The following is a 27,564-nucleotide window of genomic DNA, read 5'->3' as shown; positions in this document are numbered from 1 at the left end:
GGAAGTCCTCTGGCCTGTGCAGGACTGTCAGATCAGGTGCTCACCTACGCTAATTACTGGTTTCTAACAGCTGGCTGTGTCCTTGTGCATTTTCAACACTTACAGTCACCGCCAGGACCTGATGAACAGAGAGAGTTTCAAACCCTGGGCTGTTTTAAGTAGAGATTCATAGATACCAAGGCCAGAAGGGACCATTGTGATCTGCAAGTCTGACCTCCTGCATTACAGAGGCCATAGAACTTTGCCCAATTAATTCCTAGAGCAGATCTCTTAGAAAAATATCCCATCTTGAGTTATAAATTGTCCACGTGCAGAATCCACCTCGGCCCTTGGTAAATTGTTCCAATGGTTAATTACCCTCACCGTTAAATAATTAGGCCTTATTTTCAGCCTGAGTTTGTCTAACTTCAACTTCCAGCCATTTAATCATTTTATACCTTTTTCTGCTAGATTGAAAAGCCCATTGTTAAATATTTATTCCCCATGTAGGTATTTGTAGACTGTAATCACGGTACCCCTTAACCTTCTCTTTGTTAAGCTAAGCTTATTGACTCCATCACCGTAAGGCAGGTTTTCTAATCCTTTAAGCATTCCCATGCCTCTTCACTGACCCCTCTCCAATTTACCACCATGCTCCTTAAATTGTGGGCACCAGAACTGGATACAGGATCCCAGCAGCAGTCGCACCATTGCCATACACAGAGATAAAAAAATCTCTCTACGCCTGCTCAAAATCCCCCTGTTTATGCATCCCAGAATGGGCCTGTAACCATGAAATTCAAATCTGGGTGTGAACTTTTTCTTCAAGTTCATCTGGACTCTGGGTGCTGACTTGTGACTGCATTTGCAGAATTACTGAAGATAATGAAAACCTTGCAGGGGAATGACAGCAAGGGTGAATTTTGCTTTCGTTTTCAGAACAATCACTAATAGCTCCATGGTTACTCATGATGCTGGGACACATCACAGACTGTATGATTGTTCTTCTAGTAGATTGTTGTAAAGGCGCCAAATTCCACATCAGTTTATGCCCTTCATTTGAGGGAGGCTTGAGAGAAATAAAGGTCAAGGCAGAAGTCAGCTCTCGGAATTTGTCTGCACACAAGTTGTATTGTTTTAATTAGACTGGTCTTTGTGCATATTAATGCTGCACTCTGTGCCTGGAATGTCCTCCCCTGTCTGGGTGCTTATATAACCACAACACTGTCATACTTGAGCACCTCACAATCTCTAGCACTCCTCTGAGGGAGGGAAGTATCATTCCCATTTTACAGAGGGGAAACTGAGGCACAGGGCAGCTGAAGTCAGTTGCCCAAAGTCACATAAGATATGAGAGGCAGTGCCAGGAATTGAGCCCTGGTATCCTGAGTGCCTTATCCACTAGGCCATCCTTCCTCCTTATTCCAAGGAGCTCTCCTGCTCCAGACCCCTCAGCTTGAACCAGGACATCAGATGGAAGCCCAGTCCTGATTCTGATCTGGATCCAGACCTGGCTCTGGATTTCATGGGTATGGCTTCTCTCTAAGTATGTACAGCGGGCTAAAGTGAAGAATCAAACATGAACACCCCTCCACCCATCTTTCTGGAGAAGTTCAGATTCGGAAGCCAGCCTGGATCCAAAATTCACATCTTAAGCAGAGCTCTGCTTAAAGAGCCCCACTGCATTCAGCAAAGAATCCTGTGGCACCTTATAGACTAACAGATGTTTTGCAGCATGAGCTTTCGTGGGTGAATACCCACTTCTTCAGATGCAAGAAGAAGTGGGTATTGCACTGCATTCAATTAGCTGTCCCCCTCCAGTCTCCTCTTGGAGACTTCGAACTCCATCTCTGCCTGCCCATTCTTTTTTTGAATACCCCTCCTCTGGGGCACAAGTATATGTTTATAAAATGCCCCTCATGACGCTGTATAAAATACTAGACGCTTAGTTAGTGGAGCAGGGAAATATTGCATAGGAGTTGACTGACCTTTGTACCTAGTGTCCGAAAACTGCTGGACTCATGATGTCTCTATTTCTTTCAGTTCAGCGTCATGAAGGGTAAAGACACATCACATGTTCATGGTCGGGGCTCTGTTTGTGACGTAGGACGCGTTTAAACAAAGATAACATTTGAAAAGTTTTACCAACAGTCTGATTTGGGGACAGGGAGAGATTTCCCATTGATTTTTCAACAAGAGGCCCTAAGTGTCTTGTATGCCTTTGAAAATCTTCCCCCCAAATGAATTAGTTCAAGACAGAAGACTCAGACCCTGCCCATGAAAAAATTAAATTCACCGTTGATTTTCTCCTATTGGAGGCAAAGCAGGTGCTGTCACAAGACAAGGCCCTTCTGTAGCTTACGCATTGACCTGCAAACCCAAGCAAGATGCAAGTTCTGGAGCATTTCCCACTTTATTCCGTTAGCAGCATCCACTGTCAGTTACAGAAATCACAGGCTCAGTTTAGGCCAAAGGTTCTTAGAGCATTGCGTAAACAGGATGTTAAAACTTCAGTTATTCTAGAAGTCATTATTTCCAATATCAGGATTAAATCATGACATGCAGCTCATCTCTTGCAAGGGGCTTTCAGATTACAGCTTTAGAATTTGAGTAAATGAAAGGATTTTTTAGCTGGATAGCCTGGTGAGATTTCATAGCTATTCCTCCAACGAGGCTTCTAATACTTAAGGAGTGTGGAATAATATTTTAGTCTCTGTCCAGGTGTGAGATACTTAGCTGGAGTCACAGAGCAGGAATTGATTCTTCACTTCTTAAATCTGTCTTGACTCGATGCTTTCCCCACAGTTTAGTCCCAAGCACTAGACACACAGTTTCCCCATCTGGTTTTGGTCCCTGGACTCAGCTGTAGCCAATGGCCTAAGTAAACCTCTGAAGGTGTAGAAATGCCTTTCTCTGATGTAGGGGGTGATTCTGTTTGCTAGAAGCTGGGAATGGGCGACAGGGGATGGATCACGTGATGATTCCCTGTTCTGTTCATTCCCTCTGGGGCACCTGGCATTGGCCACTGTCGGAAGACAGGATACTGGGCTAGATGGACCATTGGTCTGACCCAGTAGGGCCGCTCTTACGTATGTTATTATATTCTGCCTCTTACTATTGAGCTGTCAGTCCTTGGCTTTGCTGAACAAGGTCCAAGAGGAGCATTGAACTTTCAGCCTGGGCCTTCACCCTGGGTCTGCTTTGTCAGCTACACACTGCCTAGTCTAGTGGCTGGATTGAGCTCTGGTACATTGAACCTCCTGTTCTATTGGTCTGTTGTCTTCTAGGAATTTTCTCTCCGACTTCTTCCAAAAGCCTCTGCCGACTGCCCCCATAGCACCTCTTCTCTTTATCCACTTGGCCCCAGAACACTGCTCAGTGCAGAAAAGGGTTTTGAACAAAGTCTCCTTTAGTTTGTTGTGCGAAAGGAGCAAATGGCCTTGCTTTATCTAGGAACATTCTGCTCAGTACACTCCTTAGTTCTGTGCAGGACAAGCTGAGGCTCCTTGCCTTGTAAAAACTGGTTCATACTAAATCCAGGCCCGTTTCAGCAGAAAGCCGATGCAGCTCTCATTTCCCCAGTTTGACGCCTATGTGCCTTACCTGTAATGGGTTTGATTTAGATCCAACCATGATTCTGCAGAGGCAAGAGCCTTTACAACAGAAAAAACGGACAAACGTATTCCTATTCACAAGGCCCCACAGCCAGCCAGAGAGAGAGAGAACCTTGGTCATAATGCTCTCCTACATCCAACCAGGAGCTGCCGTGTCTCCCATGGATTCACCCCAGCAGGGAGAATGGCTGAAGAGGTGCACAGCTACTTAAAGGGGCAGTCCCACTGTAACAGCTGGTGCCCCTAAGGTCTGAGGATTAATTCTATGCCCGCATGGATCCCCCTTCATTGTCTGTGATGCCTTTATGGGCACAGTCCTTCTCATGCCCACTTCGGGGATATCTGGAGCAGTGACCCCCATCTGCTCTTTCTTTTCTTAGGGTAAGAGATTCTTTCATATCCGGGGACATTTGGGTAACATCCACATCCCTACAATAACGGCCATGTCCAAACCAGAGCGGGAGTTGGACAACATCCTGCTAGTTATAGAACTAGAGAGGAGAAACATAAAGCCGACGGCAAGTTGTTGAACTGGCTTTCCTCTAGGTATAGGCTAGGGAAGATGAGTGACGAAGGTCGCAGATGGGTAGCTGTGGATATTGCATATTAGGGTTTGCTCAGTTTACAGCTCACAGCCTGACAAAGATATTTAAAGACCTCTTGACCAATCCACAATCTTTAAGTTGCATTCTACAGGGCATGGCTGTATTCGGGGCATTTGACAAGCTAACCCCCCTTCCTGAGGAGGTCTGTGTACATGTCCCTTCCTTCTGAATGCAAATTGGTGTCTCATCTGGTGATTCGGTGTCTGAGTCTCACCCTGGCAGGCCTTTCCTGCTCCGGGTTTGTAGCAGTCTAGGGAACCTTGGAAGATTTTGTTATGGCTTAGCTCAGGCAATTCCGCTTTCTCAGCCTCCGGTTATTGTAGGACACAGCATGCTAGCTTTGACCTGCTGTAGCCGGCTGGGACTGCTGTGTGGTAAGTCCCTGGCTGTTGGCCAGGGAGGCAGCCCCGGAGGGCGGAGAGTGTCTATTGCATTATGTATGAGCTGATATGCTGCTGTTTGTATAAAATGAGCATGCTTTGTGTTTGTTTTAGGACTTCACCCCAGGCCGAGCTACAGGGCGCTGGGTCCCCGTCTCAGTGACAGCAACGTTTGGGGTCCCCGTTGCAGATGTGTCACTTTACCTTCATTAAAGCCAATTACTCTCAGTGTGGAGTCGGTCTCGTTCTTGCAGAGTACCTCGGACCCTTTTGGGCAATAACAGGGTTGCTACAGATTTTTCATTCAGAGGCACAGTGTCAGAGATAGCATGGGCATAAGAATGCATAGAACGTTGCTAATCAGCAAAGGGGCAGAGTTAGCTGTCACATTCTCCAAGTGCAGGACCCAAAGCCCATTGAAGTCAATGAGAAGAAGACTCTCATTGACAGACTTGGGCTCAGGCTCCAAGTGAGGAGGGAATTGCTGCACGTTTCCCTGGGCTGGAAGGGAGGTGTCTTGATGCAGTTGCTACATTGGAGGGGCGGATTCCAAGGATGAATGCACAGGGAGATCCCTCAATATCTGTCTAGCATAAATGATGTGACAAGGAAGCTCTATTCTGGGGATCATGTAAGCATCCATCCTGGATTCGAGGGGAGAATTAGAGGTATCTTGGCTCCAGCTGAGTGACTTTTTAGGGCCAATGAGAGCTGTGTGTGTAGTCTGAAGGCAGCCTGTATGGATCTTTGATTGTCCATGTTGGATCGTGTCGGTGTTTAAATTACAGAGAGCTCTGAGCCAAGATCTGAGCAGCCTCCACTGGAAGAAAGTTCAGATTTGGAGCAAAAATTTTAACTGGCTCTATTTCCGTAGTGGGCCAAACCAAAACTCCAGAGCTTCTCATTGGGTAGCAGTGTTCACCCACCTCTTAACTGGGAGACTTGGCCCAGCTCACACTTCAATCTTCCCAACCAAGCGTTGATGTTAATCCCTCATAGGGGATGAGAGCGGCCTTGGTGGTGGAAGTCACACCTTTGTTGTTGATGTTTGGCTGGAGCCAGCTCTTGGCAAGGCTGGGTGGATAGGTGATCAGTGCAAAATAGACCAATGTGCTACCGTGTGGGGATAATGTTGGGCTCAGTCTACCCTGGAGGTTAGGCATTAGTGAAACCTGCAGTGCACCAGTGTAAATTGTGTCTACACTTGAGGTTTGCACTGGTGCCTAAAATCCCAGTGTAAGGAGGCCTTAAACCCCAGCTAGATCGCTGGCTCCCATAGGATGGGAGGTGAGGAGACACTTGGACTCCTGTGGAGGACGGAGAGCTAGCTCTGTGCAGTGCTGCTCTCGACAGCTGGCATTAGGGAACCGATGTGACATTGCACTCAGAGCTCTGCTTGTGCCCTCAGCACACAGCGTGAGGGGCTGTGGAAAGGGGAGTTCTGCCTTTGACCCTGCATTGCTTGGGTCCTACGGCATGGCACTGACAGGCAAGAGTGCTCCTTAGCTGGGGGTGAGGCGCTTGGGATGCTTTACTCCCATAGCCAGGTCTCCTCCCAACACTGCGCTCACTCCAGCTCTGGGGATGGGGAAGGCCACAGAGAAACCAGCTGGTGCTGAGAATTCAGGAAAGGTTGTGGATCGGGTTGGCTGAAGTGGGGCTATCCCGTGAAATACCCATTGATTGCATTCCCTTGCAAATGAGCCGATCCTACTGACGCCCGATGTGGAGCTCCATGGTTTCTGCGGTGTCAGGGAAGTTTCTTTAAGAGCAGGTGGATCCCATTGCTGGACTTGAGGACAACCTGTGGTATTTCCTTGGGCGGTTTGGCTGGATCAGGAGCCAGCTCAAAGCGGAGCAGAGTCAGAGCAAGAGCCACTTTCAGCTCGTTCATGGCAAACTGCTTCCCGATGCAGTTCCTGGAAGAGGGAGAGGAAGCTTATAAGGACGTGTGCTCTTGCTTAGAAATCAGCTTTCATTCACGAATCTATCCCGAAGCACTTTGCTAGCTGAGTGAACCAACCCAGCTCTTTGGGTCAGTGACCATTTCTCAGGTGTATGTACAGCAGCTAGCACAATGGGGGCCTCATTTCAGCTGGGGCTTTCGTCTGCTACTGTAATATATAGCCTAGACGAATCCCTTCACCTAACCATCACTATAGTGCTGCCACTACTGGGTTAAAACATGGCAGCTGTTTAATAGTGCACAGCAACGTTACCAGGCAGATTGGGGACAGGTGTGAAAAATGCTCTTTCCCATTGAACCTGCAAGGAGATCGATACAGTTACTCCCCTACTCAAAGAGATCTTTGCTGACCACAGGGGAAATTTTTCCAAGTCACATATATCAGTTAGGCACCTGGCGCTCATTGGGTTTTAATGTGCTTAACTGCCACACACATGTGCATGGAATATCTCCCCCTACAAGTGATCCAGAATTCAGTCCCATGAGTGATGGCTCTGGAGTTGCCCTGTAATAATTTAGAGCGATGGTGTGCTGATCGGATTATTGCAGGGGTTCTCAGATTTTTGTACTGGTGACCCCTTTCACACAGCAAGCCTCTGAGTGCGACCCCCCCATTATACATTAAAAACACTTTTTAATATATTTAACACCATTATAAATGCTGGAGGCAAAATGGGGTTTGGAGTGGAGGCTGACAGCTCATGTCCCCCCCATGTAATAACCTCACAACCCCTTGAGGGGTCCCGACCCCCAGTTTGAGAACCCCTGGATTATTGGGATGTTTACTGTGCGAATATATTGGGTGAAACTGAATAGGGGGCGGTGGTCGGGAAAGCCAAGCAGGAAGGCAAAAGATAAGCCACTTCTCCCCCAAACACTTTGGTGTCAAGAGACAATGCCAGGAGAGGAAAAGGCCTGTGAATGCAGGAGCTCAAAAGAACAATGGTGTGTTAAAAAAGGCACACTCTTCTGAGGGGAGGAATTGTTCAGAGGACCCAGGCTGAGATAGGCACCCGCAGGGGTAACAGAACAAGTGAGGCCTGCTTAGGACCCCAACAGGCAGTGATAAGCCTTTGGGTGAGATAGACGTAGGTGCAGACCACTGGCTGTTTTGAAATCTTTTCTCTCTAAGTGCTTTCTTCCGACTGTTAAATAACCCGCGCTTTGGTTGTCAGAAGTCTGGCTGGTTGCTGTAAACCGCTGGTCACAGACTCCCGAAGGGAAGAACTGCAGGGGTCTGAACTGGGTTGGACCTGGTGGGTCCTGTTGGGCCTGGTCTGAGAGGGGAGAATTGCACAATTCCAACCGGGAGAGGCCTGAGGCCTAAGACCTGAGGGGTTCGCTCAGAGACCACAAAGGGGCTGGGGGTGCAGCTAGCCCACCAGGGCCCCGCGCCTCTACCAAGCGATGGTGGCATGTCAGTTACACTCCTTTGGAGATGTAAGGAGGCTTTAAACCCCAGCTAGATCATTGGCTCTCATGTGATGGGAGCTGAGGCGACACTTCGGTCTCTTGTGGGGGAAGGAGAGCTAGCGCCATTGCAGTGCTGCCCTCTAGCGTTTGCATTAGGGACTGGATGTGAACACTGCACTCAGAGCTCCATCCATCACAGTCTTTTGGGGACAGGCCACTCCAGGGGACGGCTCAGTGGGCATCGTGAAGCAGAAACAGGAGAGGCCAGAGAGTTCAATCCCTAAGAAGGAACCTCTGGAAGCTCCCGTAGCTCCCCCACTTGGAAGACACAGCAGTATGCAGCCAACATGTTAGTGCTCAGTGGGTATTAGCAGCATCCTGGCAGAATGTATTGCTTTGTTTTCAGCTGCCCCCACCCACAGAGTGAATGAAATATCCCCCACCGTGCTCCAGCTGCGAAGGGCAGGAAAGCATGGGAATGCCTCTTGGACACGTTCTCTGGTGAAAACCTCATGGGATCAAACACCTGCGGGAAGAGATTTCAAAGGTCTGTGGCAAAGGCTTTTCGTTTCCAAACTACAGCATTGCTTGGTTTGATGCCAGCAACTTTATAGAATCAGGCAAGGTGCATCTGACAACATTGCCCCCATCAGCTTAGGCACAGGATGCGGCTCCAACCTCACCAGAGCTGTGAAATAAATCCTCAGAAACGGAAAAAAAAAAATTCAGAGTCAGATGAGAGGTCAGTTTCAGCCCAGAGTCTGTTGCTGTAGCCCTAATGCAGGGGAGGAGGTGCTGAGGTGGAAACTCTTCCAGGACAGCCGCAGTGCGAAGGGGCAGTGATCTCCCCTCCCATAAGGGGCCGTCACAGCCCAAAATGTGAGCTGTGCAGTCACCCTGTAAGCTGGGGAGGTGCTGTCGCAACACACCCCCGGTGCAGCCCCCTACCTAAAGAGTGAGCTCTTGTGCTGGGCCCAGAGCACTACTGCCCCTCAACCACAGCTGCCAGGCGACTTGCAGGAGTTGCTGGTACAACCAAGAGCATCATCTGCTACATTTGCCCAAAATGCTATGAATCCTTATTCCACCTGACGTACCTGACTATGTGTAAAAACAGACCTTTCCACACCCTACTCTGTCTCTCTATGATACTCAAAATCTTTAGGGCAACCTCCTTTTTGCAGATCTATCGCACCTTTCATCTGGACAGACACTACTTGAATAAGATTGCAAAACACCTCGGTAAGGTCAACATTTTCCTGGCTTTACAGCTGGGGAAATGGAAGAAGGGAGAAGTAAGAGATGTCTTGCTCAAGGTAGTATGTGGCAGAGGCAGGGAAAGCACCCATCTCTCTTGGTACCCAGTCCTTTGTTTTAACTACGTGACCATCTCTTCTTTCTGTAAAGTTAAAAATACCTCTGGATCTTGCCATACGGCTGGGTTCCTATGAAGAGAATAAATATGCACTGCAACCAGAGAACCTGTAAGAAAAATAAGAAATAAGAAAATAAATATATTCATCTCTAAGGTGCCACAAGTACTCCTCGTTGTTTTTGCTGATATAGACTAACACGGCTACCACTCTAAAAGAAAAATGTTGGTGACCTCACAAGGCAAACATCTATTCAGCACAACATGCTATCCTGTTAAAGGCCCTTAATCTTCTTAACCAACACACCTGCTGTCTGAGAAATATCTTGAGTCATTTCTACATACATGTTTTCACTCCCTTTAGCCCTGCAGAGGCAACGTTGAACTATGGGAGAATGATCTGGGATCTATTCTGTCTCATGTATCATCAGCAAAAGTGATAGGTCTCAAAATGTAACTGTAAGTGGGGAATCGTCATCGAGCTGTGGGTTTCTAGTGGGGTCCCACAAGGCCCTACACTATTTAACATTTTTATCAATGACCTGGCAGAAAAAATAAAATCACTGACAATGTTTGCAGATGACACAAGGATTGGGGGAGTGGTAAATAACACAGAGGACAGGTCACTGATTCAGAGTAATCTGGATCGCTTAGTAAACTGGGCACGAGCAATCAATATGCTTTGTAATACAACTAAATGTAAAAGTAAACATGTAGGTACAAAGAACATGAGTCACTCTCACAGGATGGGGGACTCTATCCTGGGAAGCAGTGACTCTGAACAAGATTTGGGAGTCATTGTATGTAGATAATCAGCTGAGCAAGAGTTCCCAGTGTGATGCTGCGGCCAAAAGAGCTAATACGATCCTGAGATGCATAAACAGGGGAATCTTGAGTAGGAGTAAAGAGGTTATTTTTACCTCTATAGTTGGCACCAAGAGACCACTGCTGGAATCCTGTGTCCATTTCTGGTGTCCACAATTCAAGAAGATTGTTGATAAATTGGAGAGGGTTCAGGGAAGAGCCATAAGAATGATTAAAGGATTGGAAAACCTGCCTTATAGTGATAAACTCAAAGAGCTCAATCTGTTTAGCTTAAGAATGAGAAGGTTAAGCAGTGATATGAGTACAGTCTAGACTCTATAAGCATCTACACGAGGAACAAATATTTAATAATGTGCTCTTCAATCTAGCAGAGAAAGGTCAAACACAATCCTGTGACTGGAAGTTGAAGCTAGACAAATTCAGACAGGAAATAAGGTGTAAATTTTTAACAGATAGAGTAATTAACCACTGGAGCAATTTACCAAGGGTCATGGTGGCTTCTCCATCACTGATAATTTTGAAATCAAGATTGGATGTTCTTCTAACAGATAATCTCTAGGAGTTATTTTGGGGAAGTTCTCTGGCCTGTGTTATACAAGAGGTCAGACTACATGATCACAGTGGTCTAGCAGGAATCTGGGACTCTGTCAGGTGAGTTCTGAGTGCCAAACCTATGTTACTAGAAACGATGTAATGGCAGTAGTAAATGGCATTATAATATATTAATCTTCAGCATTTGTGGAGAGAAAGAACTTGGAATGCCACAATACTATTTTTACAATCACTTGTGTGACAATCACTATACCTTCCAGGTGAGATTTTCACAGCTCGCACAACTGCACACTTACATTTTTGGCTTGTGAAAGTGGAGGGGGGGATGATCTGGCCCTTAGTGAATTTCATCCTTTTTATTGATCTTATGCAATAACTAAACTCTCTTTTTAAAAAAAAAATACACTCAGCAGCAGTGCATGGGCGCCTTATAGAAGTGATCTAAATTCCATTGAAACTGGTGGAAAAAAAATCCCATTGTCTTCAAGGGTCTTTGGATCAAGATTGGTGATTTATCAAGTGCACACCAGATGATGCAATATAATATAATCGATGAGCAGATTATCAACAGAGTCAATAGATTTTGCGTCAGAAGCAGGGAATGGTTAGAAGATTGGGCAAGAGCACCTAATGATTAGGGAAGAATGATAGACATGCCGGCTGTACTTTGAACCTAGAAGAATGAACTGCAGTTAAAGCCAAGTAATGGCTCTGCTTCAGGTGTATATTTCACTAGCATAGTTATTGGGGCAAGGGTAACTTCTCCCCTCTCACCTCCTGCGGTGTGATTATTGCACGAATTAGTAAAACCAGAAGGAGACGGCAACATGACCCCGTGCCTACAAACCAAAGAAATAGAGAAGACAGACACAGGGTGGGGGAAGAAACACAAGGAGAGGAAACAATGTGATGGCAGCAAACAAACACATTAGTTCCATGACTGTATCGATTAACTGATTTGCGGGGAGGAGTTAGTTAGGAAGAGACTAGTTAAATGGAGCGCAGAGAAGTGAGCAGGAGGGGTAGACGGGGCGTGAAACTGAGGTGAGGAGACCGAGATGAGGAAGAGTGCAGAGAAAGGCAGAGATCATTCTTCAGCTTTGACTGGAATGTCCAAAGGTCCTTGTTTTCGCAGCTTCTGCTCCTACTGGCTTGCGTCTCTGGCTGGCTGCTCTGCAGTTCTCCCCCAAGGCCACGTGATGGGGGAAGGGGAGGCACTGCCTGGATTCTAGTGATAGTGTGCATGTGTATAGGGGGTTCCCCTGCACAGTTCTGGGTCTGGGGGATCACGGGCTGGGCCCCATTTCTCCCTCTCCCCACAAGTGCAGCAGTCCCTGGCATAGTGCTATCCAACTGGCAAGTGGAGAGCATAAAGCCAACAGTCCCCTACCTGCAACGTATTTTTCTGCAAGTTCCCTGCTCTTTTTTGGATGCCGCTAGAACTGGCGCTGCAAGGCATACGCCTGGGGCAGGACAGCGTGCGCTGGCCATGGGCATTGCAGGCTGGAATTAAATGCCATGCTATGTTTGTTTGCTTTCTGATTGTTTAATGTTTTGGTCTCCATTCACGTAGCATTTTTCAGTTGGCAGACTCATACCCATCTCACTGAGTGACGAGAGGAGAGGCAACTGGAGAATTTGGTAAGATCAAGACAAGACAGGCAGGACACTATGCCAGGAAGTACAGGGTGAAATTTACCATGATGTCCTAAACAGTTGCTTAGGTAATACAACCCTTAAAGACCTCCATCATTCCCAACATAACAGAAGATAGCAATGATAGGGGTACTCAGTGTGTAAATCTCCTGGGCCTACCCAAAGCCCGTTGAGTCAATGGGAATCTTTCCATTGGCTTTGAAAGGCTTTGGATCCAGCCCTATAACTGTTGTTCCCATCAAGCTCTCTGCCTTTACTGAGTCAATGAGACCATGACATGAGCAATTCCGGCTCAGTCCTACAGTGTATGGCCAAGCAGTCTTGTGGTGTGATCTTATCCGACCTCACAAGCTAACACAGATCAGTCCTAGAGGTAGTAGAATAGTTCAATGCAAATAATATTAGTTGCACATTAGGGTGCACTCTCTCTCTTTCTTGCCCTCCCTGCATTGAATGATTATTAGTAATAAAGATTTCCATTAGATTGTAAGCTCTTCTGGGCAGAGACTGCCTCAAATCATATGTATATGTATAAGGTCTCATGTGTATGCAATAGTGCCTAGCAAATGGGACTTCCTTCTTGGTTGGTGCTTCTGAATACCTCCAATATACAAATAATAAACAATAAAAAAACAATATCTGGGATTTTCAAAGGAGTTTAAGGGAATTGGGCACCCAAATTCCATTCAACTCCAGTGAGATTTGGGTGCTTAATTCCCATAGGCTCATTTGAAGCTCCCAGCCAATACTTCACAGGAAAAGAATGTAATATTCTTGGGATGCAGGGGACTGGAAGCATTTCAGATGTGATGCTTTCAGCTGTTATGCTATATGGGGCTATATCTCAGTGGTTTGAGCATTGGCCTGCTAAACCCAGCGTTGTGAGTTCAATCCTTGAGGGGGTCATTTAGGGATCTAGGGCAAAAATCTGTCTGGGATTAGTCCTGCTTTGAGCAGGGGGTTGGACTAGATGACCTCCTGAGGTCCCTTCCAACCCTGAGATTCTATGACTAACAACATTCAGCCAACTCTGGCCAGAGTTGAGATGGGAGACCACTAAGGCATGCATGTGTGGAGCAATGGTTGTACCGATACAAAGCATCCCCTACATGGACTTAGTTGGCAGGACTCCCATGGAATCTCAGGAGGAAACTGGCATTGCTATTTTCTAGCAAAGTCTCTGAGGTAGGGCAGGCAGCAGTCCCAGCTACCGTCCCTAGGGTGAATCACCCCAGGGCTCAATGAGACAGGTTGGTACAGGAAAGTGCAATTTGTAATGGACATTCAAAGAATCATGTTACAATTTACAATGAAGACAGAATAGGCCATGGGAGCACCACAAACCGCTCAACATCTCCTAGATCTTCACTTGGATGTCACAGGAGAATTTCTTCCACTCTCACTGACATGAACTACATTCAGGACCAAAGTGTGACTTCAGTGGGAGTGGCATGTATGCGGCTGAAGGTAGAATTGGGCCCTTAAGAAGGAAGAGGCTAAACAGACCTTCTGGTAAGGTTCTTCCATCGTGGAATGTGATGGGTTTGCTGAGCAGTCGGGACACTCCAGGTACCGGAGGGTAAAGGCGAAGGCTCTCCTTGATGCACATGGTGCTGTAAGTCATTTTGCCAAGGTCATCCCTGAAAGAAAGCATAGGTGGAGAGTATGAATGAGTAACGGCCCCTACCACTATGAAAATACTAGCTAGCAGCATCAACATCAGCAAACCAAAGATCTAGAATTGAAATGCCCTTAACACAACGGAAGCTTGGATTTGACCTTGGATCTCTCCTTCGTAGCATTGCTATACTAAGTGTTGATCCTTCAGTGCAGCACTTGTGAAATAGATCCATTTTTAATTCCTCCAATTGAATACCTAAGAAAATGATCCCAAACCAAATTATATTAAACTAGTGAGGTAACATCTCACCACTGAATGGTCTCTCTGTCTCCCAGAATCTCCTTGATCTCTTCCCTGCATCTCTGCTGGTGCTCTGGGTACAGGGCCATGCAGTACAAGAGCCAGGAGACCCCACTGGCCGTGGTATCGTGACCCTCAAACATAAACGTGTCCACCTCAGCACGTAGGTCTTCATCGGATAATCCAGCTCCGTTTTCATCCTAGCAAAGCAGGGAGGTAAATAATCCCCAAACAAGTGTTCATTTCATTAACAATTTTTAGAATGAAAAACTACACTTTGATTACTGGTGAGGATCCCAGGCCTGATTTGTCTTGTTTACACCAGTGGAAATCAGGTGTCAGTCCACTGAAAGCAATGGAATTATGCAGGTGTCTACATGGTGTAAGTGAGATCAGATTCAGATCCATTGAGTACAAAGGCAGGCGTTCCCCTTCTAGGATAAGCAAGGGAGCAGAGATGGGCTATGGTTCAAGTTACTCATCATCAAGTGTCACGTACCAACCTTCGGGGCTGACAAACTGAATATGAGCCAACAATGTGAACCTCTGACCTAGCCCGTCCCTGATAGGTGTTTGTCTCAGCAGCCCAGACCACCTGCACAGAGCTAAAACCATTTTGGGGTGCATTAGCAGGAGTGTTGTATATAAGACATGGGAGGTCATTGTTCCACGCTACTCAGCAGTCGTGAGGCCTCCGCTGGAGTCCTGTGACCAGTTCTGGGCACTGCACTTTAGGAAAGATGTGAACAAATTGGAGGGAGTCCACAGGAGAGCAAAAAAAAAAAAGGATAAAAAGTTCAGAAAACCAGGGGGCTCTCTGAAGAAAGGTTAAAAAGCTGGGCTTGTTTAGTCTTCAGAAAATAAGACTGAGGGGGGACATGGTAACAGTCTTCAAATATGTTAAGGGCTTTATAAAGAGTATGGAGATGAATTGTTCTCCCTGCGCCCTGGACGTAGGACAAGAAGTAACAAGCTTAATCTGCAGCTGGGGAGATTTAGGATCGTGGGAGATACATTCTAACTCTGAGGATAGCTAAACTCTGGAACAGGCTACCAAGGGAGGTGGTGGAATCCCCATCGCTGGAGGTTTTTAAGAGCAGGTTGGACAAACACCTGTTGGGGATGGGCTTGGTCAGAGGTTCCCAACTTGTTTTTGCTGAGATCCCACTTTGGAGATTTATGTCTCATATGAGCCCCACTCTTTCTAAGAAACTGTATTTTTGTAGGGGGTGGCGTGCCTGGTACCCAGAGGGGCCAGGGCGGGTCCTCACCATGTAACAGTTGAGAAAGCCTTCAGCTCCCTGCCATGATAAGACAATCTCTCAGGGGCAGCAAACTGCACTGCGCTGAAGGGCCAGTCAGGAGAGGAGCAGAAAGCGGCACCCTGTGAGTACTGGCCTCCTTGCTTAGGGTGACCTGCAATCCCGTTTTTAAAGGAACAGTCCCATATTTAAGCCCTCCTGCAGGTGTCCTGACTTTTTCTTAAAAATGGGCAAATTGTCCCATATTTTCTGTCTCCTCCCCATCAGTACTGGTGGGTCCTGCTGCTGGCCAGATCCCTGCTCGCCAGCCGCCCGCCCACCAGCGGTGATTCAAGGGGTCCAGTGGCCGATGATGGGGGTGGGTGTGCAAGGCTGGTGGCAGGGCAAAGCTGCAGCGCGGGGCCAGCCGCTCCCCATGCTGGTCTGTCAGCACAGCCCCCACCGTGTGCTGGCTCCTGGCCGGCAGGACCCTGCCCCCCGTCCCCGTTCCGGCCGGAACAGGCTGCGCGCTGTGAGCTGCGGTGGGTGGTGAGTGCAGGCAGGCGCTAGGCAGCGGCCGGTTACGTGTCACCTCTGCTGCCCACTCATCAGCCCTTTACGTGCTCCCCCTCTGGCTGTCCTCTCCCTGCTTTGCCCCTTCACCACCCCAGCCCCACTGCTCCTCCATATCCCTGCAGCGGGGTGCGTCCCGCTCCCAGCGCTGGGCAGAGAACCAGCCCCTGGTCGGAGCGCTCAGGTCACCAGCAGCCTGGCCGGCAGGCGCCTTCCTTCCCCCGCTGCCTCTGGCTGGGCAGCGCCCCGGGAAAGCCCAAGGTGCTTCGGCTCGGGGCGCTGGCCAGGAGGAGCCGAGCCCTGCGTGTGCCAAAGCCCCGCACAGCGCTGGCACGGGGAGGCGTCTCTGCTCTTCAGCTAAACTCTGGAGTGGCGGGGGGAGGGGGGAGAAGTGATTTCCAGCCTGTTCGTGTCCTGCCCCTGCAGGCTTCACAGGAGCCCCCTGGGCAGGGGCTTAGCACCCTCTTCACCCCCACCCCCTGAGGTCCTGCCCCCAGGAAGCTCGGGGCTGCTCCGTCCCCTAGGCACCCTCCCCTGCTGAGCCACCTCTCTGGCTGGATTCACTGAAGCTCCTGCAGGCAGGTTCCCTGGGCCCTGGTGCACAAGGCATCCTTAGGGCTTAACCCCTTCCTGCCCACGCTGTAGCAGGGGGACAGAAGGCGGCTGGGTGAACTTGGTGGCCACCAGCAGCCTGGAGGTGTCCCCCCCACCCTGATCCCCTGTGGCTGGAAGCAGCTCCCATCCCTTCCCTCCCACACCGTGCTGAAACGCTGCTGCTGGCCACAATCTGGTGTGAACCGTGGCAGAAATCCGGGGAGGGGGGCATGTGACCTTGCACGCCCCCCCCACCACGTGTTGCCTTGGGAAGACGTGGTGCCAGGTACTGGGAGAGGCAGATCCGTCCCAGGGGCCCAGCCAGGCATGGAGGGTGGAGAGTGCAGGGCAGGGAGGGTCAGGTCAATTGGACACCCCACCCCATGTACAGGAGTGTGTGTGTGTCACGACCTCTCCCTGTGTGAACCCTAAAGCCTTAACCATAAGAAGGTAAATAAAAAGAATCCAGCTACACAGTATTTCTTTTGAACAGAGGCTCAGTCAGCGTGATGTTCATTTGAACGTTCGTACTGATCGTTCTGATTGATTGTTGGGGAAGTCGCTTAAATACGCGTAATTTTCCCTGGTGTCCTGTGTTCAGCAAAGGGAAATACAACCCTACCCTTGCTGGACAGCCCCTGGGCATTCAGCAGGGCCCCATCTGCTCTCCCTCCGCAGGTTCTGTCCGGCAGGGGGAGTGGATGGGGCTCTGTGCCCTGGGGCCGCACTGAAGGGCCAAGATCACGAGGGGGTCTGTCCGGCGGGGGTGGGGTGGGGTCAGTACTCCCGGGGTGCATCCTTCTGTCCCCGGCTATCTGAGTCGCCACCAGCCTCCCCAGCGGAGGACGGTAACTGCTGGTTGGTGGCTCCTGCAGGTGCGGCATTGGGGGAGTGAGTTGGGCATGAACCCTGGTCTCAGCAGCCCAGACCACCTGCACAGAGCCCCACCTGCTTCCCTGCCAGACAGAGCCCCCTCCATGTCCCCCAGGACCTCACACCCCTCCAATAACCCCACCGCAGACACCCCAGGTATACTTAGTCCTGCCTCAGTGCAGAGATCAGCCCAACTGGTGGCCCAGGGGCCAGATGTGGCCCCTGGGCCGATTCCATCTGGCCCCCAGGTGTCCACTCCCCCAGCACACAGAGAGCATTTCAGTGACATGCTGCACGTACCAGAGACTGTCTGTACAAAATGGCATCCTCTGTGCAGCATGGCCTTGTAAGTATGGTGCGTGAGGTCACGCTACGTGCAGGACGCCATTTTGTTTCTGTATGTGGCCTGCACAGGTGTCACACAACTGCACATACCGCCTGCGTCTCTGAAAAGGTTGAGCCACCCGAGGGCCCTTCCAGCCCTGCATTTCCTGTGCTTCTATGGTAACTACCATGTGTTGTCCACTCTCCTCAGAAGAATCCTTATTCTGTTTTATTTTTTCTATACACAAAGAGAAGTTATTTATTTTCAGCCAGGATATTTGTTTTAAGATTACAAGACAAACAACAAACAATACAAGAAAGAACAAAAGTAAAATCCCTGGAGGGGAGGGGAGGAGGAGGGGAAGGGGAGGGAGAGTGAGAGCACAGTGTGTGTGTCTCTCCCCTGTAAGAGTCTGCACTGAACTGAACTCCAAATGGCAGCCATCTCCAGCAGACCAGCAGGCACTTAGAAATTTAAAGATGCAGTAAACAGGAAACCGAAAAGGGGACATTTACCTAGTTACACACAGTATAGACAACACCCCCTCCCTGGAATCCTCCCTAGAATATGCCAAAGGTCTCATTCATGCTTACATGCTGTGGTGCCGCTGTTCCTGTACGTATTAACGTGCTGAGGGAAAAGCAACTCACAGAGAGGAAAGAGTTAATTACCCTCATAGCACCGTTACTACTTGTAGTTATTCATTCACTGAGCACTGTCCTTTGCACACCCTTGCTTGACATGTCTTCCCTTCCCTTCCAGCCCCGCTATCAGCTGACAGAATTAGACATGAGGATATATAGGCTGGAGAAGCTATTGTCAACCACAACCAGGTGTGTCTGCTGATGACACTTAGGGAAACACTTGCTTGGCTGTTTACATGAGTATTTCAAACACTCACCTTGGCACACAGAAGAATGTCCAGAAAATCCAAGTACTTCTTCTTCTGGATCTTTTCAAGTTCTTGCTGATCTTGGAGGGACGTCTTTCTCTCTTTTATTACTTTATCTGCATATGAGAGTGGCAAATATATTAGCTACCCCTTGACATCACTGTGACCTGTCTGTCTGGAAAGGTCATGCTGTTGAGCAGTCAAAAGATCAGAGTCTGAGGGTCTTCTGCTTAATGCAAATGATGAAATGGACATATAGTAGACGAGTGCAGGAGATGAGGTCTCTTAGAACCAGGTATTAGGAAGATTTTGTATTTCTAAAGTACTGTCATTGATGGATAGGTCCATCAATGGCTATTAGCCAGGATGGGAAGGGCTGGTGTCCCTAGCCTCTGTTTGCCAGAAGCTGAGAATGGGTGACAGGGGATGGATCACTTGATGATTCCCTGTTCTGTTCGATCCCTCTGGGGAACCTGGCATTGGCCACTGTTGGAAGACAGGATACTGGACTAGACGGACCTTTAGTCTGATCACTATGGCCGTTCTTATGTTCTTATGTCCCTTCCACTGAGAGCTCTCTCAGTACGTTACAAACAGAGGAATCATTATCTCTATTTTGCAGGTGATCAAACTGACCTGTGGAGAAACGAAGTAACTTGCCTGAAGTCCCACAGTAAATCAGTGACAGAGTGAGGAATAGAAATCCATCCTTATTGGAATTTCACTGAAGTTCATGGAATTCCACCAGCGTTGGATTTGGCTCTAGATCTACTGACTACCAGCCTTGTGCCTCAATTTTAAAACCATCTTTCTTCCCTGGAGAATTAGTGAAAAAGTTTCTCCAGGGTTTCCATTCATAGACAGACCAGCTAGCAGTAGGTTAATCCCACCAAACTAGGCAACATCCTACAGTCAATAGGAGAAGAAAAGGAGGACATTGGGAGATACCTGTATGCTGGTGTGCTAGTCGGCAGGCCTCCTGAAAGCGACGTCCTTGAGAACTGATTCGATAGATGAAATCATTATGAAATGGGACAAAGCGGATTCTATGAAACACCAGGTAGGTCAGGTCATAGACTGCTTTGATGTAGTAGTCTGAGTCACTGAAGGAAAAGAACAGTCAAATAAGGCTACTATGGATCTGGCTGACAAGAACTTTTTTGTTAGGATTTGAAAGCACCTGGCACTGACCTGTCAGTCTGGCAGTTGCTATGACAACTGAAGGCACATTTCATGATGCTGTCCAGGGTCATCAAGCTGACATGTTCAAAGAGCTCCACTGATTTATCCAGTGTGATCAACCGTTCCCACTTATCCTAACAGAGGAGAGAGAGATGAGGAGGGATGGGATTCCAGAAAAGGGTTTTGCTGACTACAGAGATCCCATTCAGTGCCCTTTATTCATTTTTGTTGCTTTTCATATCTGCATCCTGCCAAACCCCTGTTGCATGTTAGACCCTGCTCTGTAAGCAAAGACTCTGATCTAAAAGGTCCAATGTTAGCTGGGATTGACATTCCCTTTTGGACTAGATTACAGGATTCTTTATTTATGGCTGGAGATCAGGCCAAAATGAAAAACTAGATCTGAATTCTTCTTTCCCAATCTTTGGGGTCGGCAAGGTCTGGATCTGCCTCAGGATTTTGTTGTCCTGGGCCTGAACTAGAAACCGAAATCCAAACATCCCTAAAGCAAGTTTGAGCCAGACCAGGAGTGGCTCACAGCCATTTCTATGTACAAGTTGTTTTCATGATATCCTGAGATTATTTTCAGCAAAGTGAAAAGAAACTGATCTGTGTAATAGGTCTTTGGCCAATTATTTTTGGCAGGAACTAGATCCAAATCTGAGGGGGGAAGGGAGAATCCACATACAGTGGTGCATTGTTGATCTAATAGTATTTTCTAGAACGTCTGTCACCACTAGCATATCTAATGGCTCAACAGATATAACCAGAAATCAAGGTAAATTAAGACTTGAGTTCATTTTTACTGGTTTCATAATTGATATGACTCAGCAGCAAACCTCTCCACATAAATTAATGTCCTCTGAGCAAAAGTTCATTGACAATTCAACAGATACGCCACGCCAGAAGGATTTGGTTATCTGAGTCCAATCCATCTGGATTAAAGGATGTGTCTACAATTTCTTTGATCTCTGCAACTGAGTGGATGTCGCTAGCAAACTGTTTTATTTGCCAGCATTGTAAACAAACCAACGTAAGTTTAGCAACAACCCTTATTAAAAAGGGAGACATGATTATTTCTAGGTGGTTAGAGCACACCTCAAGTGATAACTGAAAATCTGAAGACGTTTGGGGCCAAGTGCATCTCTTGATGTATCTCCACTATAGTCAGTGGAATTACCCCAGAGGTCAATTTGGCTCAGAGACTTTAATTATTATTAGGGACATACAATCCTTGTGAATTCACGGTTTCTAGCTAAAGAGAGTATTTTGAGTTAAAAGGACTCTTCCAACAAGCTGGACTAGGAGAAGTGGGCACCTTATGGATGGTGCATGATAGTATATGAACTTCATTCGATTCCACCCTGAGCTCCTCTTCATCTACTCTTCATTCCCAGTTTCTGTATTTGTTTCGGGCTCAGTCCCCCTATTTTATACTAGCCCAAGTTTAGTTTCTTATCTGGCAGTCAGCCTGTTCTCCTCATTTACCTTCTATGTTCACCATCCCCAGGCTGAGAAAAGCTACTGTATTACTGTTCACTTTATTGGAAACCAGGTGACAGAAAAATATCTTGGGCCAGATTCTAAACTGATGTAGGTTGGTGTAGCTCCATTGAATTACACCAACTGGCCTCTTTACTAAAGGGTTGTAGAGCGATTGTGGGACACAAACTGTTTAGAACATCTCGTTCCACTTTCTTCTAATTGTTCAACATCCGACCCAGTTATTTTCCTGGCTCTGCAGCTGAAAGCACACTCGTGGTGAAGATTCCTACCAGCATCACTTTGGTAGACTCTGCCATCAGTGAGACATAAGGTTTCAGCACATCATAATGAAACCCTGGGGTCAGCAGCCTTCGATGCTGGAACCACTTTGGCCCATGTAAGATCAGTAATCCCTTGCCTGGGGGCATATAAATAGCAAAGAACCAGTCAGATCACTTCACAGTACAATGAATTACTATTATTAATGTGTATAGCACGCATAGTCGTTTCGGTGCTTTGAAGAGAGGGAACATTTAAAACATGAATACTTAATTCTATACCTAAGCAAGTCTTCAGTGGGTCGCATTCTGAGGGATGGTACCATGAGGAAGGAGAGGGAGTCTTAAGAACTTGATGAGAGATTAGAAAGAACACACCATTCGAGAGGAGGGGGGATGGCATTTACTGAAAGAGGGCAGGGGCAAAGGTGGAGGGGACTCTATAATTGATGTAGTACCGTATTGGTGTTTTGATAGCAGCCACAGAGGGCCCTTAATAAGGCTGAAATTAGTTATGCCCCAGCAAGGATGAAATCTCTGTCGCACCAACTAGAGCCGGGCAAAACCAATTTTCAATGAAAAGGGTCAAAAAAGTGAAAACCGAAAATATTTTGGTTTTCCAAAATAGAAAATGTTGGTTTTACACTGAAAACTTTATGGGTTTTATTTGATGGCAACCATTTTTCTTTTGGTTGGAAACCCAACATTTACGTTTTCTGCATTTTTTCCCCCCAGGTTCTGCAAAGCAGAAATGTTTTGCACGGGAGAGAAAAAATTTGCAACCAGCTCTACAAATGACATAGGTATTAGCAATGTTAATACCCTGTGCCATGAAATGACATGGTGCAATAAACATCAGCAGCTGGAAACAATAACACTAATGTCCAGAATTACCCTGATGCACAAAGTGTGGTTTTACTCAGTAAAAGCAGTATTATGGAATTTAGTGTGTATGCGCCTTGCTGAGTCCACACACAGTTTGCTCAGTTTACAGTTTACACAGTTTACCAGCCCTGTAAACTCAGCTTTGGTTCTGAGAGTCACCTCAGTCATCCTCAGTGACACCTGCTAATCCCATTAGACTTCAGTGGGGTTGCAGTGATGGCACCGAGGGCATAGTCTGAAGACCATGAAGCTGAATATGTGTAATTGAGGGCATTGGTTATGGGGGAAGGTAATCACCGTCATCTGAAATATCAGATACTAGTCACTGTGGAGCAGGATTCTGGATTAAATAGAGAAATGGTCTAGTCTAATATGGTATCTACTGTGTTTGTCATGTCATCCCTAGTAGCTTTCCATAGCAGAATGGTCATCTTCTCTGGTTTTATAATAGCAAGGAATAAAGTAAATCAAATTACAAGGGAAGTGTGTGGCCCATCATGAACTGATGAAGCAAGGAAACTGAGGATGAGGGCTGAAACTCTGGGCTAACACTCCAAGACATAGCATGCCCTTGATTCATTCATCAAACTGTTCAAAAGGATGGATGAAGCATGATTCTACATACCAATCCAGGGAATTAAGAAATTGTAGATTGTGAGACCCTTGGGATCTGTAAAATTCAACAGAGAAGATAAGTACAATGTTAGGAGTTGACACACCAAGAAAACAAAAATCTAGATGCATTTCTGGTATGAATTCACTCTTCTAGTTATAGCGATGGAGCTCAATTAATTAGGAACTGAGTGGTATAGAAATTAGACAGCTAAATCTTTTCGTATTATTTAGTATATTAAATATTTAAAGAATATTTCTTTTCATACTATTACATTTTAAAGAGGGTCTTTTACATATATCTCATTAATTAGATGCACACGGGACTGGGGAGGGTGATGGGAAGATGAGATTAGAGATATGGGTGAGGAAAGGGAAGGGAAGGCCATGGAAGCTTTTAAAGTTGAGGAAGGACATTTTGTGCTGGAGGAACAAGAAAGTCAATGGAGATGCTATTGCCAGATCAAGGCCTTGGGCCTGATCTTCAAAGGTATTAATGTGCCAGGTCCAAGCCACATCAGGGATCACATCGACATCAATGATCCACCAGGGCAGCTGTGCTCTTGTAGGGTCATGATGCAACTGTTGAATCAAATCTGAGAGATTAGGCTCATCCAGACTCTGACCGCATTTAGGATGTGCAGCAAGAACCTCCTCTTTGAAGAAGCTTTCCAATCCTAATGGGAATAATATTGAGATATGCCTCTAGATAGTAATCTCTACAGGACAGAGTTTGTCATTTGTTCTGTGTTTGTATAGCCTCTAGTCCTAGAATACTGTGGCCCCGATTTAGTCAAAATCCCCAGGTACTACCACAACAGTAATTATAATAATTAGAGCTTCCTACACTAGAAAGGGAGAACAACTGAAGACCTGGGATGTCATGTAGGAGATGTTCTGTGCTGCTTTTCCTGGGAACAACTTAGATACTATGGTGGTGGGTGCTCTAGGAAACCCTAAGACAGACACATTTCTGAGGGTGCAGGTGTTTGGTTCCCATTTCCCATTGAGGGTGAGTATATAAAGTGCCCCAATTTAACGGAGAAGAGCTACGCATTTGGGAAGGGTATAAAGGAGGGAATTGGAATAATCGACAGAAGAGACAAGCGGGAAGAAGAGTCTGAATGGTTCTCTGTGGAAATAACACTTGGCCTTTGCACTGGGCGAGGGCATTAAGTGCGAACCTTTCTGAAATAAGCTCCAATGACCGTACCTCCATGGCCAAACACAGTTTTGGCATAATCAGGGTGGTTGACTGTTAAGGAAGCCATGAAAGCTCCAATCCATCTGGGGTAGGCATAAGGGTACTTTTTTGCCCAAGACAGCAACAGGTTTAATTCTCCACCTTGAGAAATCTGCAATGATAGTGAAAAGAGAGTGAGAGAGAGCTTAGGGAGAAAGGGGTGAAATCACCTCAGCGTGCAAAGTCTGCACAATGCCATCTGGGAGCAGGTGGAGTGGATTTGCAATGAGGGGTTCCGCACCTCAAGATGGAGGGAAGATGCCATGCTGGCCTCAAACTGGCTGGGGTAGAGAGAACCAAAATCTACATACAGTGGCTACACAGTTCCAGAGGGACCTGCATTGCAGCTCTGTCTCCTTTGCAAATCACAATGGTAAAGCTTAACACTCCCCTTGCACTGGGGAAATGAGGCAGCTGCTTGAAAAATGTGCTATTTTTTCAGAGAAATGTCAAAAATTAAACTTTTTGTCAACATTTTCCTCTGAAATTTTTAAATAAAAAAACTGACACCCCAAACCAGAAAATGTTGGGAGTGTTGAAAGCTGTTCTACGTTACAATTCTTAGGTTTAAACAAATTTCAGCTTCAAAGAACAGTTTCTGGTTTTTCATCAAAAAAGGAACACCATCAAAAATGAAAATTTCCCATGCAAAATTTTTGCTTTAGACAAAAAGCCATTTTTTTGGCCAAAATTGCATGTTGATGAAATATATTAACATTGCAAGAGGCAAAGCAGTGCAGAATCAGGCTCAACATTTTAAACCAGTGATACTCAGACTTCAGTGGGTCAGGAGCCAAATTATTGATCAACATTACTCAAAAGAGCCACAGTAGTGAGAATTCATTGCTTCATTTACTATAGTACTATATATTCATCTTCAAACAGTATGACAGGGTAAGATTTAGTTTATATCTATCTATTATTATTATTATTCTCATAGCAAGTTGACTGACCAAGTATTATTATTTTATCAACTACAATTGGTTAATAACAGAGTACAAGTATCCTGATTGGTTAATAACTTAGACTGATTAATAGTTAAATCACACAGTAGTTTATATCATGTGCTGCAAGGATCTACAGGGGACACATTAAAGAGACACTTGCAGATCGAGAGTCACAGTCTGAGTATCACTATTTTAAAGATGTATTTGATGTCAATCTGTTTGAGTTTTGGTGACATGAACATTGCAATTGAATACAACAATGCATAAAGCCCCAAATGGCTGCCTCATGAAATGCTGAAAATGTTTGAAATAAAAATTCCCCATATTCACACACACAGCAGAGCTTAGTAGCTGTGAAAACCAACTCAAACCTACTTCCTACAGAGAAGATGCCTCTTAAGTGGAGGCAAGAAACTTTTTTTACGTTACTCCTATTAAATTTGATCGCCAAAGTCCTGATCTTGGAAAGCATGTTTAACTATAAGCAGGTCAGTAACCCATGTCAAGTCAATGGGACTATCTGTTTGCTTAAAGGACCGGAGCTGAAAATTGGACACAATTCATACTGTGGCTGCATTTTTATTTGTCCCCCACAAACATGACACTAACATACACTTGTGGTGTCTGTTAAAGGGTAGGACAAGAAAGCCGCCGCCTGCCAGGATCCTTTCCTACTGAACAGATTTCACAGACCCCACTCACAGTATTTACCTTCTCTCTGCCTATTCTCTGTTGAAACTAATCGAGATGGTGTGTATATAGCTGCATAACCCCACGTCTTTCCCTACCTGAGAGTTGTGGCCATACAGCCAGTGGCTGGGGGGACCTGGGAAACTCTCAAAAGCTTTGAGGAGCTGTTGTCTCTTGCGATAGAGCTGGATCGCTTTCAGCAGCGCGTAGATGAGGCAAAATCCAGCAGCCGGGTACAGAAGCAGAGAGGAAGGGGTTGCTATTTTCTCCAGCGCAAAGGCCATGGTCGTGCAGCTTCTGTGGCAGTGACAGGCTCTGAATCTCTCGGTGTGCTCACATTCCTTTTGGGTCTGGATTAGCCAATAGTCAAAGCAATATAACTCCCTCCCCTTTCCCACACAAGCTTGTGTGGAATGCTGTATGCCGAATAACCTAGTGGGAAGCAGCAAAGAATCCTGTGGCACCTTATAGACTAACAGACGTTTTGCAGCATGAGCTTTCGTGGGTGAATCCGAAGAAGTGGGTATTCACCCACGAAAGCTCATGCTGCAAAACGTCTGTTAGTCTATAAAGTGCCACAGGATTCTTTGCTGCTTTTACAGAACCAGACTAACACGGCTACCCCTCTGATACTAGTGGGAAGGTAGAGGAGAAAGTTCTGAAGTTCTCACCAGCACTTGGCCAGACTTTGCTCTGCAGGAGAAGACCCAACTGTCCTGTCAGTTCATCTGTCTTTCCCCCCTACTTCAGGCATTTAGCAGTGCCCTAAGGAAACTTCTTATTACAGAGGATTAAGAAGAAACTTCCCATGTGGACAGGTTATCCTATCACGGCAGGATTTCTTGCACCCTTTCTCTTGTAGCCTGATTTGGGGAGGGTTAGTAGGGACAGTGGAATTTATCCACTTAATTTAGTTTTATTTAATAATTAATTTTCTAATTAATTAATAATATTAATAATAATTTAATAGATATTAATAATATGGGTATGGGTCGCCAATATGTGTGATCAGAAGATAAAGTTCGTCTTGAATCAGGCTTCACAGAATTTATACAAGGAGATTGGGGGTATATGACAGAAAACTTACACTGAGACAGAAATAGTCAATAAAGACCTTTTATTTAAAATCAATGAAACAAGAAGTAATTGAAAAATGTTAAAAGCAGTTTGAGATTACAAAGTTACAAATATTACAGTTCTAATTGCACTCTGCAACAATAGCACTAGAGTGAATTTTCACACCCTTGATAGAGGAAGTATAGCTATGAGTTAAACCCTTCTTAGCATAGATGCTTTAGCAGAAATAAGAATTGGTTCATACTTACAACTTTGAAAAGAATTAATACTACGACTTAGTATTGACAGCTTTCGTAGGAGGAAGAGGCTTCAAAGTAAGTTGAGACGATGGAGAGTAGAAAGATGGTATCGCCTGTCTAATGGAGGATTGTCACCCTTTTTATA

The 27,564-nt window shown here is 46.4% G+C and overlaps 1 protein-coding gene across 1 annotated transcript; it reads right to left on the bottom strand.

The window, feature by feature from the left end:
- Nucleotides 1-2,376: 2,376 nt before the first annotated feature.
- Nucleotides 2,377-26,412, bottom strand: LOC123375314 (cytochrome P450 4B1-like). Its single transcript, XM_045026077.1, has 12 exons — nucleotides 26,202-26,412; nucleotides 24,437-24,578; nucleotides 23,237-23,281; nucleotides 21,739-21,866; nucleotides 19,973-20,097; nucleotides 19,730-19,884; nucleotides 18,791-18,897; nucleotides 14,293-14,483; nucleotides 13,869-14,002; nucleotides 9,375-9,439; nucleotides 8,401-8,483; nucleotides 2,377-6,497 (listed from the first exon to the last, which is right to left on the bottom strand). The coding sequence occupies exons 1-12, from the start codon at nucleotides 26,385-26,387 to the stop codon at nucleotides 6,329-6,331; spliced, it is 1,530 nt and encodes a 509-aa protein (XP_044882012.1). The 5' UTR covers nucleotides 26,388-26,412; the 3' UTR covers nucleotides 2,377-6,328.
- Nucleotides 26,413-27,564: the final 1,152 nt, after the last annotated feature.

The sequence above is a fragment of the Mauremys mutica genome, chromosome 8 (assembly GCF_020497125.1).
Source record: "Mauremys mutica isolate MM-2020 ecotype Southern chromosome 8, ASM2049712v1, whole genome shotgun sequence".
In the NCBI taxonomy this organism is placed as follows: Eukaryota; Metazoa; Chordata; order Testudines; family Geoemydidae; genus Mauremys; species Mauremys mutica.
The sequence above is the reverse complement of the archived record's forward strand: the minus strand, read 5'-3'. Positions and strand labels throughout refer to the sequence as shown.

Coding starts and splice junctions, on each gene's coding strand:
- LOC123375314 (XM_045026077.1), bottom strand. CDS start 26,387: ATGGCCTTTGCGCTGGAGAAAATAGCAACCCCTTCCTCTCTGCTTCTG. Junction 24,579..26,201: donor TGTATGGCCACAACTCTCAG/GTAGGGAAAGAC, acceptor CTATCATTGCAG/ATTTCTCAAGGTGGAGAATT. Junction 14,003..14,292: donor GACAGAGAGACCATTCAGTG/GTGAGATGTTAC, acceptor GCTTTCTTTCAG/GGATGACCTTGGCAAAATGA.